Source organism: Mytilus edulis, chromosome 5 (assembly GCF_963676685.1).
Source record: "Mytilus edulis chromosome 5, xbMytEdul2.2, whole genome shotgun sequence".
NCBI lineage: Eukaryota > Metazoa > Mollusca > Bivalvia > Mytilida > Mytilidae > Mytilus > Mytilus edulis.
In genome coordinates this window covers 84615158-84632196 of record NC_092348.1, presented here as the reverse complement: position 1 = coordinate 84632196, position 17039 = coordinate 84615158, and the positions used below count along the sequence as shown (strand labels likewise).

The window sequence follows — 17039 nt, the reverse complement described above, 5'->3', positions numbered from 1 at the left end:
AACAATATATATTTTAATCATACTCAAAGATTTATTAAAATGCAAGAAATTAACAAACTGATTTCATTTAATTTTGATATCTGAGGTTATAATATAAAATGGAGTATGAATCAGGTAAAACATTTAATTTTGATATCTGAAGTTATAATGTAAAATGGAGTATGAATCAGGTAAAACATTTAATTTAATATTTACCAGCAGTAATGGAGTATGAATCAAGTTAAACATTTAATTTTGATATCTGAAGTTATAATATAAAATGGAGTATTAATCAGGTAAAACATTTAATTTTGATATCTGAAGTTATAATGTAAAATGGAGTATGAATCAGGTAAAACATTTAATTTAATATTTACCAGCAGTAATGGAGTATGAATCCAGTTAAACATTTAATTTAATATTTACCAGCAGTAATGGAGTATGAATCAGGTTAAACATTTAATTTAATATTTACCAGCAGTAATGGAGTATGAATCAAGTTAAACATTTAATTTAATATTTACCAGCAGTAATGGAGTATGAATCAAGTTAAACATTTAATTTAATATTTACTAGCAGTAATGGAGTATGAATCAAGTTAAGCATTTAATTTAATATTTACCAGCAGTAATGGAGTATGAATCAAGTTAAACATTTAATTTAATATTTACCAGCAGTAATGGAGTATGAATCAAGTTGAACATTTAATTTAATATTTACCAGCAGTAATGGAGTATGAATCAGGTTAAACATTTAATTTAATATTTACCAGCAGTAATGGAGTATGAATCCAGTTAAACATTTAATTTAATATTTACCAGCAGTAATGGAGTATGAATCAGGTTAAACATTTAATTTAATATTTACCAGCAGTAATGGAGTATGAATCAAGTTAAACATTTAATTTAATATTTACCAGCAGTAATGGAGTATGAATCAAGTTAAACATTTAATTTAATATTTACCAGAAGTAATGGAGTATGAATCAAGTTAAACATTGAATTTAATATTTACCAGCAGTAATGGAGTATGAATCAAGTTGAACATTTAATTTAATATTTACCAGCAGTAATGGAGTATGAATCAAGTTAAACATTGAATTTAATATTTACCAGCAGTAATGGAGTATGAATCAAGTTAAACATTTAATTAAATATTTACCAGCAGTAATGGAGTATGAATCAAGTTGAACATTTAATTTAATATTTACCAGCAGTAATGGAGTATGAATCCAGTTAAACATTTAATTTAATATTTACCAGCAGTAATGGAGTATGAATCCAGTTAAACATTTAATTTAATATTTACCAGCAGTAATGAAGTATGAATCAAGTTAAACATTGAATTTAATATTTACCAGCAGTAATGGAGTATAATTTAATATTTACCAGCAGTAATTTAATATATACCAGCAGTAATGGAGTATAATTTAATAGTTACCAGCAGTAATGAAGTATGAATCAAGTTAAACATTGAATTTAATATTTACCAGCAGTAATTTAATATTTACCAGAAGTAATTTAATATTTACCAGCAGTAATTTAATATTTACCAGCAGTAATTTAATATTTACCAGCAGTAATGTCTTTTTGATCATTTTTGTGTTTCTCTAATTCCACCATTGTTTCATTCATCTTTGCTTTCATCGCATCGCCATCACCTTGTCCACGACGAGCTAATTCTTTCCTTACAGCTGAAAAATGTCAAAACATATCCTTGAAGAATTGTTATAAAAAAATATATTGACTTTCACAATATTTTTTTATTCATGATCAAGAAATTCAGATATAATATAACACTTAAATACAAATGCATAATTCGGTCATTCAAAAAAATAAACTATCATAAAAATGCTGCCCTTGGATGAAGGTGCTACGGTAGATTATATTAACACATGAGGGAAAAAATTATCATCCAAGAGGAATATTTCACAGAGGGTGTTATTCATCCTTACACCTTCATCCATTGGCATTATGGTTTTTTTATGATACTGAATGCCTCATTCATTTTAAATTTGTTATTAGAAGGACAATTGTATAAAAATAGTCATAAAATAAGATAGTTTTCTTAAAAGTGTAATGACTATAATTTTAAGGTAGTGAGTATAATTGCAGTAATGTTGTCTCATTGGCACTCATACCACATCTTCTTATCAGGGCTTCAAAAAAATATTTGAGCCAGCTGGACATTTATGTCTTAATTAACCAGATTTTAATCCCTTAAGACCAAGTAATTACAAAAGGCAATTATGGTAATCAGTTGGCCATCATATAACCAATGATTGACATTAAAAAAGTGATCATATTAAACTTTACTTTGATATAAATTTTGACAATGTCCGGTAAAATTACAATTGTTTGCATTTGGAATATACATGTATAAAGTTTTGAAAGCCATGTTTCTTATATCTATATAATACTGATCATGCTGATACTTGTAGCTTACATATAATTTTCTAGAAAGAAAAGTAATTAAATTAAAGTTGAACAAATACAAATGTACTATCAATATTTACCTAACTGGTCCTTTAAAGCTTCAATCTCATGTACAGTCTTCTTGTATTTGTCATCAAGCTCCATTGCCATGGGATCTGTCAATAATAGGGAAAATATTAGGAAATAACATTCATATATATTCAATAAATAAAAGACAGACTCAAGCTTTGAAATTTTCCCTGAGTTAAAAAAGTGTATTACTCAAAATCTAAATTGAAGTTCTTTCTATATGTTGGGGATTTTAGCATTGTGTGTAAGTTTCATAAAATTTGGATGAGGCAAACTTAAGTTAGAGTGTTGAATCTAAATTTTGGATAGACAAAAGGATGGATGGACAGGACAGGTGCAGCACTTAATGTCCCTATTGCTTACTGTCTGAGCATAAAAATGTAAAACTGTCACGTTTTTGTTAGACCAAAAAAAAATAATGTGTATTTCTTGTTACATCTTGTTATAAAAAAATATGGTAGGTACATGTACAAATGTAGGTAGGGATTTTTTTTTATTTTACCATTTTTTTACATTGAGTCTACGAGAGGGACATTCTGACTTTAACCATGCATGCATGTATATGCTTATTGAAAAAAAACAAAAAAACTCTATGGTACATGTAGGCTATTTTTTAGCTTAAAAATAGGGCAAAAGGAAATACACATCTTTTTTTATTTGGCCTAAGATAAAAACTGTCTTATCCACATGCACTAGGTTTTGAGGTACTCATATTTGGAGCCTTTCTGTATTTTATCATTTATAATATTCCACATTGATCAGAATCCCTTATTTCTTTCTTTTTCTGTTTAATGCATGGACACCTGTGACCTATGTTCTAAACATTAATCAAATTTAGTGTCTGAATCTAAAGATTTGATTTAAAGTTTAGATCATTTAGTCTTCATGTACATGTACCTGACCAACCCTAAAGTAAAAAATCAGTGGAATTACACTGGAATACCACTGATATTTCATTGTAATTTCCACTGCAATTCCAGTGATTATCAGTCGAATAATTTGGCTGGCATTCCACTGGAACTACATTGGCTTTCCACTGGAATTACAGTTAAAATTCCAGTGTTATTTCACTGGAATTCCAGCCAAATTATTCCACTGATAATCACTGGAATTTCTGAATAAAGGTATTAAAATGGAGTCTGCATAAAATCTGGTTCATATTAACCTGCTCACAGATGGCTAGTTATTATTTTAACAAAGCAATGAAAATAGTCCTTTCTTTACAATGCTTTAGTTGCCTTCAAATGTTTTAATTAAGGTGCTTATAAGCACAGATGGGTAAAGATTGTGTTAATTTATCGTAATTACACCTTATTGCTATTTGTCTGCTGCTACTTGACATCGCAAAGGTTCCACATAAAACTTTGACGTCCTAATACAAAATATCTGACACCACAATGGAAAAGTGTATAGTTCAAGCATGTCAACTGGGACAAATTTCCAAATAGCGATAAAGTGTATGGGGAGCATGCCAAAAATTAAAGCAATACACTAACCACAGTATGATTAAGATGACAATCTCACTATATTTTGAAACAATTAAATATATATTTATAACAGTACACTTACATGTAGGCACTTGTTTCTGTCAATGTGGAGTTTACTATCCATACCGATACAAAAAAACACTGTACTGGTATGGATAGTAAACCCAATACCCAATACCTGCCAACTTTTACGATTAAGGCGTGTACTACACGATTTTGAACATTTGTCACGATTGCACGAACATGATCGTGAAAAAACCTCTTAAACACGATTTGTGAAAATTTTTCGAAAATTTTCATTGTTCCCGATTTTGAACTGTGTCCAAGGGAGACAATTCTGTTCAGCCAATCAAATTCAGTGTTTCTCGTGATCAAATTAATGAGTCAATCAAAAACATTTTCTCTCAGGATTATTCTATTAACATGCTAGAATTTAAACTTGTGTTGTATTCCTCTGTGTGTTAGTCAGAATTGTAAAATCGTGAACATTGGAGATTTTTCACCTTCAATGAGGTTCTCACACAGATTAAGAATAAAAGCATGGCTGATTGACAAAATTCAATGATGCAGTACTACCATAAAGATAATAAATAGTAATTGTTTATTCACTAATTTATTGACATTACACTTGCTTTAACATATGTTAATTATGTATTCAATTAATACCATTACCAAATCATTAAAGTACAATGCACTTACATTTAATGGCCTTACATTGATTCCCAACTTGATAAAGGTCCTTCTTTGTGCATAATTTTAAATTGGAAAAGCCAACAATCATTAGACAAGACAATAGACAATATTTTATTGGCACAAACGCATTTACAATAAATGGTAATGACCGAATGGATAAACAATTTGCTATACATGGTAGTAAAATACAAACAATTATATATATATATATGTAAATAAACGATAAAAGGTATAGTGAAAATCTATTACAATAGATTACTTCTTGCATTAAAACAATTTGTTACGAAAGAGGAAGATAATTTTAGTACCTTATAAGATGTATTATTAAGTATAAGATTTATTATATTTTTATCACACGATGTGGTTACACTTTTTCCTGTAATATTAAACATTTTTAATATCTTTACACATGAAAATAAATCCTGGTCTATAGCTTCATGTTCATCTTTTCTACTGATATAATAACTAGAATCATGCAAATAAACTTAAGAAAAAGGCTTGTAATTAGCTCGATCATCATATAAATATGACACTTTTTCAAGACCACAAAACAGCACGCGCGAAAATACGTCGCAAAGAATTTAACCTTTGAAATTGTTGTCGCGCACTAAAACCCCCATGGGCACTTTCAACAGTTTTTTATGAAACCCCACATTGACAGAAACAAGTGCCTGTTTACACCTGCCAAAAACTTGATTACAAAATTATTAAAAAAAAATAAAAATGGTGTGAATGGACTTTGAGCTTGAACGTATAAGGTGTGAAAGTGAAAGGGGCTAACGTGTATGAGCGCAAACGTTTTTTTGGGCGAACGGATCAGATTTATATAAACATGATAAAAGCCTTTCAAGACGTCATATTATTTCTACTATAGTGCTGGTAATGTCTTTTTACAAAAAAAGATCAAAAATGTTTTTTATATATATATATACATCATACATGTGTTTCTTAGTTTTTCAGAATATTGTTTAGGAAAAAAAAAAACATACCCCCCCTTTTTTTAGGTGGTTCCCTATGGTATTTTTTGTACTTAAAATTTCGCTATGCACAGTCCTATAGAAGGGGTCATGAACCTTTAATTACCATCCTTCTTCTTCTTTTTGCCTTTCCCCTTCCCCTTCTTCTTTTTGGGAGGCATTTTTGGAACTACAGATAACTGTTGACGGTGTTGTCAAACACGCACAACAGTCACGCACATAAAGTCAAGTAATATTTTGATTGGTGTTTACTTATTTTATTGCCTGGATTTGGTATTTGTTCTTTTCATCCTTTGCTCAAAAGGTTAATTTTTATAGGTAGAAACCAGTTTATGAAATTCCTTTCTAATTGATGCTTGACACTAACGAGTAAATTTCATGATCAAAAAGCGCTCAATTGACTTTCAAATTAAAAACAAACATCATGGTGGACGAAGCCACGAAGCGAACTCTTGCTCAGATTCCTCTTCTGAAAACTAAAGCTGGACCAAGAGATGGAGAACTCTGGGTTCAAAGACTTAAAGAAGAATACCAGTCCCTTATACAGGTCTGAGAAGTATTCACTTACAACCCTTACTGAACTGACCAAGACCATTCCATATGTCGGGCATATTGTTCATTGTTATTTGCAATTTTGAATAGTACTAAATTTACAATGTAAAACAAAGAAACGATATCCATGAATATTAATTTATAATTATGTGATGATAGTCTGAGATTACACTGACATCTAATGACTGTAATTTGTGAGACACGCGGGGGGCGTCAGAGCTTGTCCAATATCTAAAAGGAGATATTTGCCTGTCCATAATGCCATTAATGGATGCGCTGCTTTGAGGCTTCTGGAGCCAACTGACAGCCTTGGATCCATCTATATCAGGCCTCAATTTGTTTTTCATTTATCTCTTCAGTTATGTATGTTTCACCGCTTTCATGTTGATTCGGCCATACGCCAATCCAGCCCCTATTAAAAAATATATTTACAAATGATTTATAAGGAATAAAAAGGAAGATATTGATTGTAATTCATAAATGTTTATGTGTTTTATAATAATGTAAGAGCTGTACAGTAAAAAGAAGTTGGCCTCTGACGAATGTTTTCTTTGGATGAGTATATTAAAAACTATATATGTTGATTACTTTTTCATTATAAGTTTTCAAGATTATTGGGTATGATTTATGAACCTCGTGTACGCACCAAAATCTATGGAGAAAGACTTTTCGACAAAGCTTCTGCGAACCTCTGGAACAATCTTCCTAGCCATATAAGACATGAGCACTCAATCGAAATTTTTAAGAAAAATTTGAAAACCCATTATTTAGACTCGCTTTCAGTGATTACATGTAACTTTTTATACTGACAATGACTTTTTAACTTTGTTCTTTTCGTTGTAGTATAATATGCCTTTTAATTATGATTATTTATTTTTTAACTATTCTGTTCCTTTTGTTTTTTTATATGTGTTTCAAAATTCTATTTCATTCTTATTGCATTGATTGATTTAATGTTTAACACCTTTTTTTTTAACTGCATTTATTGTTTTATGTTAAGCGCTTACAGTAATTTTATTTAGATAATGCGCTATATAAATATTGTAAATAATTATAATAATAATAAATAATAACCTGCCTTGACAAACTTGCACTTTCAGACCCACAAGAAATGATAAACTTGCACAGCTTTTTTGAATTTGAACTGTTTCTTTAATTGTACACTCAGGTATGAAGAAAAAAGAAAAAAGATACATACATACATGTACAGTGTATACCCTTTATTCAAAAGTAAAAAACCAAAATCCCTTTTTTAATTTTACACAAAATCATTTTAATTTTTTTAACAACTGAACTATAATCATGACAAACAATTAGTGTTCAGTATCAATGGTCAAAATCAGAATTGGAACTTTAAGATCTTGCAATTGCAATAAGAGGTGATGAATTTATTTATATCATGTGTTCCACTCCTTTCAGTTTCCAATGAAAACTGTATCATTAACTCATTAATCCACAAATATTATCCATTTAAAATTTTGTCTTCAGATTAGGAGCTCTGGAATTCAGATGCTACATGTATTTCATAGTCTTGAAGATCAGCTTCTGTCAACTGTTCTTAATAACCCATATGATGCATGCAGGTTGATGTTTAAACAAAAATTATCCACAGATTTAAATGTTGCTGAGGCCGATAACGGAATCAAAGATTGCTATGTCTAGCTTTCACAAAATCAATTTCATAGGTTCGGGAAAAAAATTAGTTGAAATGGGCTTAACACAACAGATTGATACAAAGCTGATTTTTTTTTTATCTAAAAATAGACTGGTTATGGCAGGGTATTTAGGTCAATATCCCTAATGCACTTCAAGTGAATGAGGAAATGAAAAGTTGTGTGTAAACAAAAAAAATCTCTGAGTAGTGATAACGGACAGGTTTTTATTTTTAACAAATGACTGAACTTAACTATTTGTGTTTATTTGGAAAGTAGAGGACCGTAGAATAAATGTTTAAAAACTATGGAGATATAAAATGTATTTTATGTATTTAATTTTCAAAAAATTTATTGTGCGAAAAAAAGGAATTTTTTAACCATAAGGAGCTGCATCACGAAAGGGTTTTCAGGGTATTGTAATTTACAGAAAAAAGAATCACACTTAGTCATGTTGATATCCTGAATTTTACCACATATGTGAAAATGTCCCAGTTTCCAAACGAGCCATCAGACATGACATTGACTGAGCTACATGTACAGAAGAAAAGTGCCTTTGGAGAATCAATTGTGAATATTGACCCATTAATAAAACCCATCAACAATACAGATCTGAGATTACTCACAGTTGAGTTACTGACAGCTAGTTTGAGGCCAATAACAACTAACATAAAAAATCAAGCATCTAAAACTAAAATATCAATCGCTACACAACCGAAATTCAATGGATTTATAAGTGTACTAAAGACTTTAACTTGACAAATAAATCTATTATAAGATTGAGTAAAAACATATAATTCTTGCATTGCATGTAGTTTATTCTGATGCATTATATATTTGCAGTATGTTCAGAACAACAAGGGAGCAGATAATGACTGGTTTAGACTGGAGTCTAATAAAGAGGGCACCAGATGGTTTGGAAAGTGTTGGTATATACATGAGTTACTCAAGTATGAATTTGATCTAGAATTTGATGTAAGTGAACTGTAGTTTAGAAGTGGTTTTATTAAAGGTAAAAGATTATTGAAAATATTGTTCCTTAGGATGCAGAAAATTAAGATTAAAAGATGATAAAAGAAAATTGATGAACATTGCTCAGTGTTGTAAGCACATACATGACATATGACAATGTATGACTCCGTTACATATTTGGTTAATCATACACCAACTCTATGATGTGATATTTATTTAGTTTTTCATACACCAACTCTATGATGTGATATCTATTTAGTTTTTCATACACCAACTCTATGATGTGATATTTATTTAGTTTTTCATACACTCTCCATTTATGAGTCAGAAAGCTACTTAAAATATCTCCAAGATGCATGCATTTCATCATAACTTTTAAACATGTTGGAAGTAGGTTTGCTATAATGATACTACATTTAATATTATGTTATTTCTCTAAAACACCTGTTTTTAGTTTTATCTGGAAAGCTAACTAAAGTTCAAATTTCAATGAAAAATTATGTTGAATAAAGTTTTTATCATGACTTTTACACTTTAGCTATGAAAGTTTCTAGATAATTATTACAGTATTATGATACATGTAAATAACATGATAAGTGTGTGAATCAACTGTAACAAACTATGCACTTTTTTGGTACATTTTAGGTTCCAGTTATGTATCCCACCACAGCGCCAGAATTAGCAATCCCCGAATTAGACGGTAAAACAGCCAAAATGTACAGGTACTGTTTATGTCAAATAGTTTTTAGTTTTTTTCTGCAGGCTTTGTATTCAGTTCAATTCAATATTTTACTTACATCTTGTGATCATCTTATGCATTCACTCATTCAATACAATCATAAAAGATATTTATATATGTAAGCCTCAAATCTATGTCCTTTCACCAAATCTATGTCCTTTTTAATATTGCGTCATAGACGTTCCAAATCTATGTCCTGTATTGTCTCACATCTATGTCCTGTATTGTCTCACATCTATGTCCTTTATTTACTCAAATCTATGGCCATTTTTGGCTCAAATCTATGTCCTTTCATCGACGTCAAACATAAAAAAAACGTCATCAAGTAAACAATGAAAAGTTAACAATAACAGGTTTAAGTACGGCCTTCAACATGGAGCATTAACTCACACCGAACAAACATAGTACAAGTGGTTTATATGACAAAAGCAAGGTTAACATTTTATCTATTAATACATATGGTTTAAAATTGCTTTATATTTTGTGTTTTTAAACTGGAGGAAAATCTGTTATGAATAGTGGACTGATGGAATATTTTCAAATACGTCAACTAGAGATTTATCCTCTTGAAATGTTTTCTGACAATTATCGGGATATCTTTACTTACTCCTACTTTTTGGGAATATTAATAATTCAAAACAAATACAGCCATGAACAAATGGACTGCAGTGTTTACATCTGGTTTCTGGAGAGAAGGAATGTACCGAAACATAAAGAAGAGACTCTTTTCGGGGAAAGATTTTTGTTATTAAAGACATAATTACAAGTTTTACATTTGAACTAAATAGATATCAGCTAAGACCAAACAATTGATATATGCTTTATTGTGACTTACAAATATTTTAATTAAAAATATAGAGCGCGTAACTTTTACTTTTAGCAATTCAGAATGATTTTATTGATATTTTAAATAACATATAATAGATAAAGTGGTATGAATGTCAATTTAACAGCAATATGAAAAAAATAAAGACAATTGAAGTACGCTGAAGTTGCATACCAATAGTCATTATTTACTGTCCTTTTAATAAAAAAAAGTATGTGTAGTTTAATTATTGAAGACGGCTTACAATAATAACACACACATGTAAAGATTTTAACTACAAACATGGAGAAATTACTTTATAAAACAAAAATCATACAAGACCGTACTTAAAAAACAATATTTTAGATCAGGGACTTTCTTAGTCCCTGTTTAAATACAAGCGATATAATCTAGCTAGATTTACTTATACTTGAGCTCTTGTACACACAGGGAGAACACATACCAATAAATGAAGATTGAACAATGGGAAATGACTTACTGTGCCTAACCTATCACCTTTGGGGTATTATAATACCTACAGTGTTACCTGGATAAAAAATTGTCAACACAATTTGTCCATTTAAACTGTACAATAGGTTTTGTGAGAGATTATCAATAGGTGGTCATTTAACTACCTGAGAAAAAAAATTTAGGGCAAAAAACAACCAGGTAAAATCTACAGGTAGTTAAATGACCACCTATTGATAATCTCTCACAAAACCTATTGTACAGTTTAAATGGACAAATTGTGTTGACAATTTTTTTAACCAGGTAACACTGTAGGTATTATAATACCCCAAAGGTGATCGGTTAGGCACAGTTATAAAAAAAAACCTATAAGGCCGAAATTATAAGACGAGCATAAATTTGCGCATGCATGGCTGAAAAAGAATTAAAACATTACACAGTTTTAAAGCCTTATTTTTTATAACGGACATAGATTTGAGAAAAAATGTCCACAGATTTGAGGCCAAATTATTTTTTAAGGACATAGATTTGTGAATGATGTCATGATAAAAAATCGGCCACAGATTTGAGGCCAAATAATTCTTTATGGACATAGATTAGCGATTGACGTCACGATGGGGCATAGATTTGAGAAACGGACACAGATTTGAGGTCGTACACAGATCTGAGGTTTACATTTATAAGACAATCTGTACAGATCTTTGAGAGATGATTACAACTAAAACAACATGTATATGCATTAGAAATTAAACTTGAAGGTTAACATAATTGTGTTATAATTTACAATATGAAACTTCTCTGTGTCTTTTCAGAATAGGAACAGGTTTTGTCACATATTTTAATAATATTGATTCAATAATAAAATTTGGCTTACATTTAGGAAATAGCACACAGTGCACACTTCATCTCGTTTGACTTATTATATGTATTTGATTTATGGTTTAATTCACTTTCTCTTATATTCATGCAAGAGTTTACAGCATGCCATATCTAACACTATTGTTGACTATTCTTCACTGCTAAAGCAACATTGTACATTTCTATCAATTATTCTAATAAAAAAACAAAAATAAATTGAAGAAATTCTGTTATACTTCAGAGGTGGAAAGATTTGTTTAACAGACCATTTTAAACCATTATGGGCCAGAAATGTACCCAAGTTTGGAATAGCACATGCCATGGCATTAGGGGTAAGTTGTTAAAATAACTATTTTATGCCTCGTTCACAGGTACATTTAATTTGAATCAAATGCAAATCAAATTTGCTAATCGCTTTTACACACCCCTCTTTTTTAATTTGAATTGATTCAAAGTGGCTATATCGCATTATCCAATTCGCATTAGAAATTTGTTTTTGGGAATGCGAATTAAAAGTTAACGTTGTTTGGACAGTAAAGTGAATTTGACGCGCATTGCAAATCGAATTAAAATTTACGTTTGGACGTAAAACATTTCAAATGCGAATTAAACTTATTAGAATCAGTTAATGCGAATCAAATTCGAATAAAATGTGTGAACTTAGCATCAGAAAAAATATTTCTCCTCTTTGTGTCAGGATTAAAAATTTTATTTATTTGATTATTTTCTATACTTTTTTTTTTTTTTTTACCAATTATGAGTTTGAAATTTTAATGGATTTTAATGCATTATTTAAATTCTCAGCACCACATTGGATTGATTAAAAATTAACAATTGGTAAAAAAGTTTTTTTTTTATATTTTATATCGGTAGTGATTGTACAGTAGGTAGAAATCATGTGACATTATTTGTATTTTACTTATGTTACTTCAGCTTGGACCATGGTTAGCCGTAGAAGTACCAGACTTAATACAGAAAGGAATAATTACTCACAAGGACAATTTAACAATAGGTGCTGCTTCTTGATGTCTGTAATTGTAGTATACAAATTTCGGATATTCATGTTATAGTAAAACACAAGATTCCAGTCATTTCTTTCATATTCTATATTGTTGTTGTTTATTTAAAATACATGAAAAGTAATGAAAATAGTCTCTTTGCCTTTTAATTTAGAAAACTTTAAATTGTTTAAATTTTTTAAATGTATAAATATACTGGGATTTTTTATGATATAAATTTGTAGGAAAAATTATTTGAGCATGCATTATTTGAAGTTATTTTTATTCTAATTTGACAAGTTTCTGCGATTGGAATGGAAACTTGTTGGTTTATGTTTTAATCCCTGTTTTCAACCATTGCACAGATTAATACAATGTAAACTGAATAACCTTTTGAAAATTTAATCATGTGGCTAATTATAAGCAACAGTACTGGAATCAAATTAATTTTCATGCTGAATATCTTCACTAGAAGTAGTATATGTTATTTTTGGACAATTCCATTTGAAATGAGTGGAATCTTGTTCTGGAATGTGCAATGAATTATCTCATGGAATATGTCAGTCTTAATGTGATTTGATAACAATGGAACAGAGGGAAAATATAACAGTAAATTTTGAAATTTTTTTTTTCTGTAAGATACCACAGAACTGCATTTTGAAAAAAAAAATTAACATGTTAAAAAAATAAGCTGCGATATTCAGTGATTTTATTGCTGCAATGTAAGTTTCAAATATGATATATCTTATTGAAATGTCTGATCATTTTCTAATCATGTACATTGTACTGTAAAGTTAAATGTATGGATGTTTATTGAAATTTTAACCTGATAGAACTTTTTTTTATTAAGGTTGACTGTTATGTTCAAATTTTTTATTTTCATATTATTTTGTTCATATTATTTAGATATGCAGTATTAAAGATTGTTACAATTAACTGTTGAAAAATGTTTCAAATGTACAACATTGATACAAAGAAATGTGTTTTGATTAGTTTCAATCATCATAAATCATTCTATAGTTATAGCAGTTGGACTCTTACAAATGAATGTTTTTATGCCCCACCTACGATAGTAGAGGGGCATTATGTTTTCTGGTCTGTGGCTCCGTTCGTTCGTTCGTTCGTTCGTCCCGCTTCAGGTTAAAGTTTTTGGTCGAGGTAGTTTTTGATGAAGTTGAAGTCCAATCAACTTGAAACTTAGTATATATGTTCCTTATTATATGATCTTTCTAATTTTAATGTCAAATTAGAGTTCTGACCCCAATTTCACGGTCCACTGAACATAGAAAATGATAGTGCGAGTGGGGCATCCGTGTACTGGGGACACATTCTTGTTAATATTATTAATTGCAATTTGAAAGAAATAGGTTGGAATATATTCATTGTATTTCTTTATGCTATCAAATGCCTCAATAAACAATGACAATACCAGGTACTGTGGATTCATTTTTATTCGTGGTATACCAATTTTCGTGGATTTCGTGGGTAACAGCGAACCACGAATTTAAGAATTCAACGAAGAATAATCCCGAGAAATGTGTATTGAGTCGGATGTTTATTTCCGGTTATGTTATGCAGTTCAAGTATAGTGTTGACTAGCGATAAACATTGTAACATAACACATGGTTTTTTTTTATTGAAAGAAAATACAAGTATTTTAATTAAATCTATAATAAATATATCTAATATCAGTGATAATTTACTTTTTAAAATTGATTAAAACTGTTCATGGAAAATAACTGCAAGTTGTTAATTACCGTGTCATAGTTTGGTTTACCAGTGATTAAACATCAATAGGATTAAGTACGGGGATATTGCCCGTAGGTAATATTGATTATGACAGGAACATTTATTTTCACACCTTATACTTATATCACTGTTTATTATATCGTGATTAGGGAAATGAGCTTTCAATCATAAAGTTTTGAATGCCTTATAGAATTCAGACAAGAATTTATAAATTGTAAAACAAACAAATAATTAGTTGTCTCTGTCCATTATTGTAATCGAAGTTATCAATGAACACTTTAGCCTAGAATGACCAAGCGAGCTTTTTCAATGAATTTCTTCTTTTTTGTTTTGTTTTATTATTGATCAAACCAAGGAGGTTAAACTATCTCCTAAATCAAAAAGAAATCCACGAATTACGTATCTATTTTTTGTTGTTGTAATCAGCGATCCACGAATTTACGTATACCACGAAACATCTTTTTTTCTCTATCCACGAAAATTGATACCCACGAAAATAAATGAATCCACAGTATGTAAGTTATACTCAAATAATAACTTGAAATTTTAGCATGTACCTGGTAAGATTATATAAGATGTACTTTGCTGGATTTCTGGCTAATCTCATTAATAAGATGCTTGATTTGTGCAATTAACCTAGTGATATTGAAGCACATATAAGTATTTGCCTATTTAAGAAATATGTCAGTTAAAAGATCTAATTGAAGAAAAATCTGACATTCTTAAATATTATGTAAAGTCTTTCATGATGCGAAAAAATAAATGTTTTTATTTATTATAATGGTGCAAAATTCTTAACAAATTATTCTATTACAAATAAACTAATGATGAATTTGGTTTTGTTGATATTTTTAGCTCACCTGGCCCGAAGGGCCAAGTGAGCTTTTCCCATCACTTTGCGTCCGGCGTCCGTCGTCGTTAACTTTTACAAAAATCTTCTCCTCTGAAACTACTGGGCCAAATTAATCCAAACTTGGCCACAATCATCATTGGGGTATCTAGTTTAAAAAATGTGTGGCTTGACCTGGCCAACCAACCAAGATGGCCGCCATGGCTAAAAATAGACCATAGGGGTAAAATGCAGTTTTTGGCTTATAACTCAAAAACCAAAGCATTTAGAGCAAATCTGACATAGTACAATTGTTTATCAGGTCAAGATCTATCTGCCCTGAAATTTTCAGATGAATCAGACAACCCTTTGTTGGGTTGCTGCCCCTGAATTGGTAATTTTAAGGAAATTTTGCTGTTTTTGGTTATTATCTTGAATATTATTAAAGATAGAGATAAACTGTAAACTGCAATAATGTTCAGCAAAGTAAGATTTACAAATAAGTCAACATGATCGAAATGGTCAGTTGACCCCTTTAGGAGTTATTGCCCTTTATAGTCAATTTTTAACCATTTTTCGTAAATCTTAGTAATCTTTTACAAAAATCTTCTCCTCTGAAACTACAGGGCCAAATTAATCCAAACTTGGCCACAGTCATCTTTGGGGTATCTAGTTTAAAAAATGTGTGGCGTGACCCGGCCAACTAACCAAGATGGCCGCCATGGCTAAAAATAGAACATGGGGGTAAAATGAAGTTTTTGGCTTATAACTCAAAAACCAAAGCATTTAGAGCAAATCTGACATGGAGTATAATTGTTTATCAGGTCAACATCTATCTGCCCTGAAATTGTCAGATGAATCGGACAACCCGTTGTTGGGTTGCTGCCCCTGAATTGGTAATTTTAAGGAAATATTGCTGTTTTTATACGACCGCAAAATTTGAAAAAATTTTCGTCGTATATTGCTATCACGTTGGCGTCGGCGTCGTCGTCGTCGTCCGGCGTCCGAATACTTTTAGTTTTCGCACTCTAACTTTAGTAAAAGTGAATGGAAATCTATGAAATTTTAACACAAGGTTTATGACCACAAAAGGAAGGTTGGTATTGATTTTGGGAGTTTTGGTCCCAACATTTTAGGAATTAGGGGCCAAAAAGGGCCCAAATAAGCATTTTCTTGGTTTTCGCACTATAACTTTAAGTTAATAGAAATCTATGAAATTTTGACACAAGGTTTATGACCACAAAAGAACGGTTGGGATTGATTTTGGGAGTTTAGGTTTCAACAGTTTAGGAATTAGGGGCCAAAAAAGGGCCCAAATAAGCATTATTCTTGGTTTTCGCACAATAACTTTAGTTTAAGTAAATAGAAATCAATGAAATTTAAACACAATGTTAATGACTACAAAAGGAAGGTTGGTATTGATTTTGGGAGTTTAGGTCCCAACAGTTTAGGAATTAGGGGCCAAAAGGGACCCAAATAAGCATTTTTCTTGGTTTTCGCACCATAACGTTAGTATAAGTAAATAGAAATCTATGAAATTTAAACACAAGGTTTATGACCATAAAAGGAAGGTTGGTATTGATTTTGGGAGTTTTGGTCCCAACAGAATAAGGGGCCCAAAGGGTCCAAAATTAAACTTTGTTTGATTTCATCAAAATTGAATAATTGGGGTTCTTTGATATGCCGAATCTAACTGTCATGACTGTGTATGTATATTCTTAACTTTTGGTCCCGTTTTCAAATTGGTCTACATTAAGGTCCAAAGGGTCCAAAATTA

At 30.4% G+C, this 17039-nt stretch overlaps 3 protein-coding genes across 3 annotated transcripts in view; 2 read left to right on the top strand and 1 right to left on the bottom strand.

Annotated features, from left to right (window-relative positions):
- The window catches only part of LOC139525513 (dynein regulatory complex protein 12-like), a 195911-nt gene extending 190005 nt beyond the window's left edge, over nt 1-5906 (bottom strand). The window contains exons 1-3 of the mRNA XM_071320910.1: nt 5747-5906; nt 2495-2569; nt 1553-1672 (exon numbers count right to left, since the gene is read on the bottom strand). Of these exons, the coding sequence (XP_071177011.1) occupies nt 1553-1672; nt 2495-2569; nt 5747-5801 (250 nt within the window). The 5' untranslated portion in view covers nt 5802-5906. The remainder of the gene's footprint in view (nt 1-1552; nt 1673-2494; nt 2570-5746) is intronic.
- The window catches only part of LOC139525515 (large ribosomal subunit protein mL40-like), a 146625-nt gene that overhangs the window by 12011 nt on the left and 117575 nt on the right, over nt 1-17039 (top strand). The gene's annotated exons all lie outside the window — the stretch shown is intronic.
- LOC139525516 (ubiquitin-fold modifier-conjugating enzyme 1) lies at nt 6020-15270 on the top strand. The gene is made up of 5 exons (XM_071320916.1): nt 6020-6187; nt 8688-8819; nt 9462-9538; nt 11928-12018; nt 12620-15270. The coding sequence occupies exons 1-5, from the start codon at nt 6065-6067 to the stop codon at nt 12710-12712; spliced, it is 516 nt and encodes a 171-aa protein (XP_071177017.1). The 5' UTR covers nt 6020-6064; the 3' UTR covers nt 12713-15270.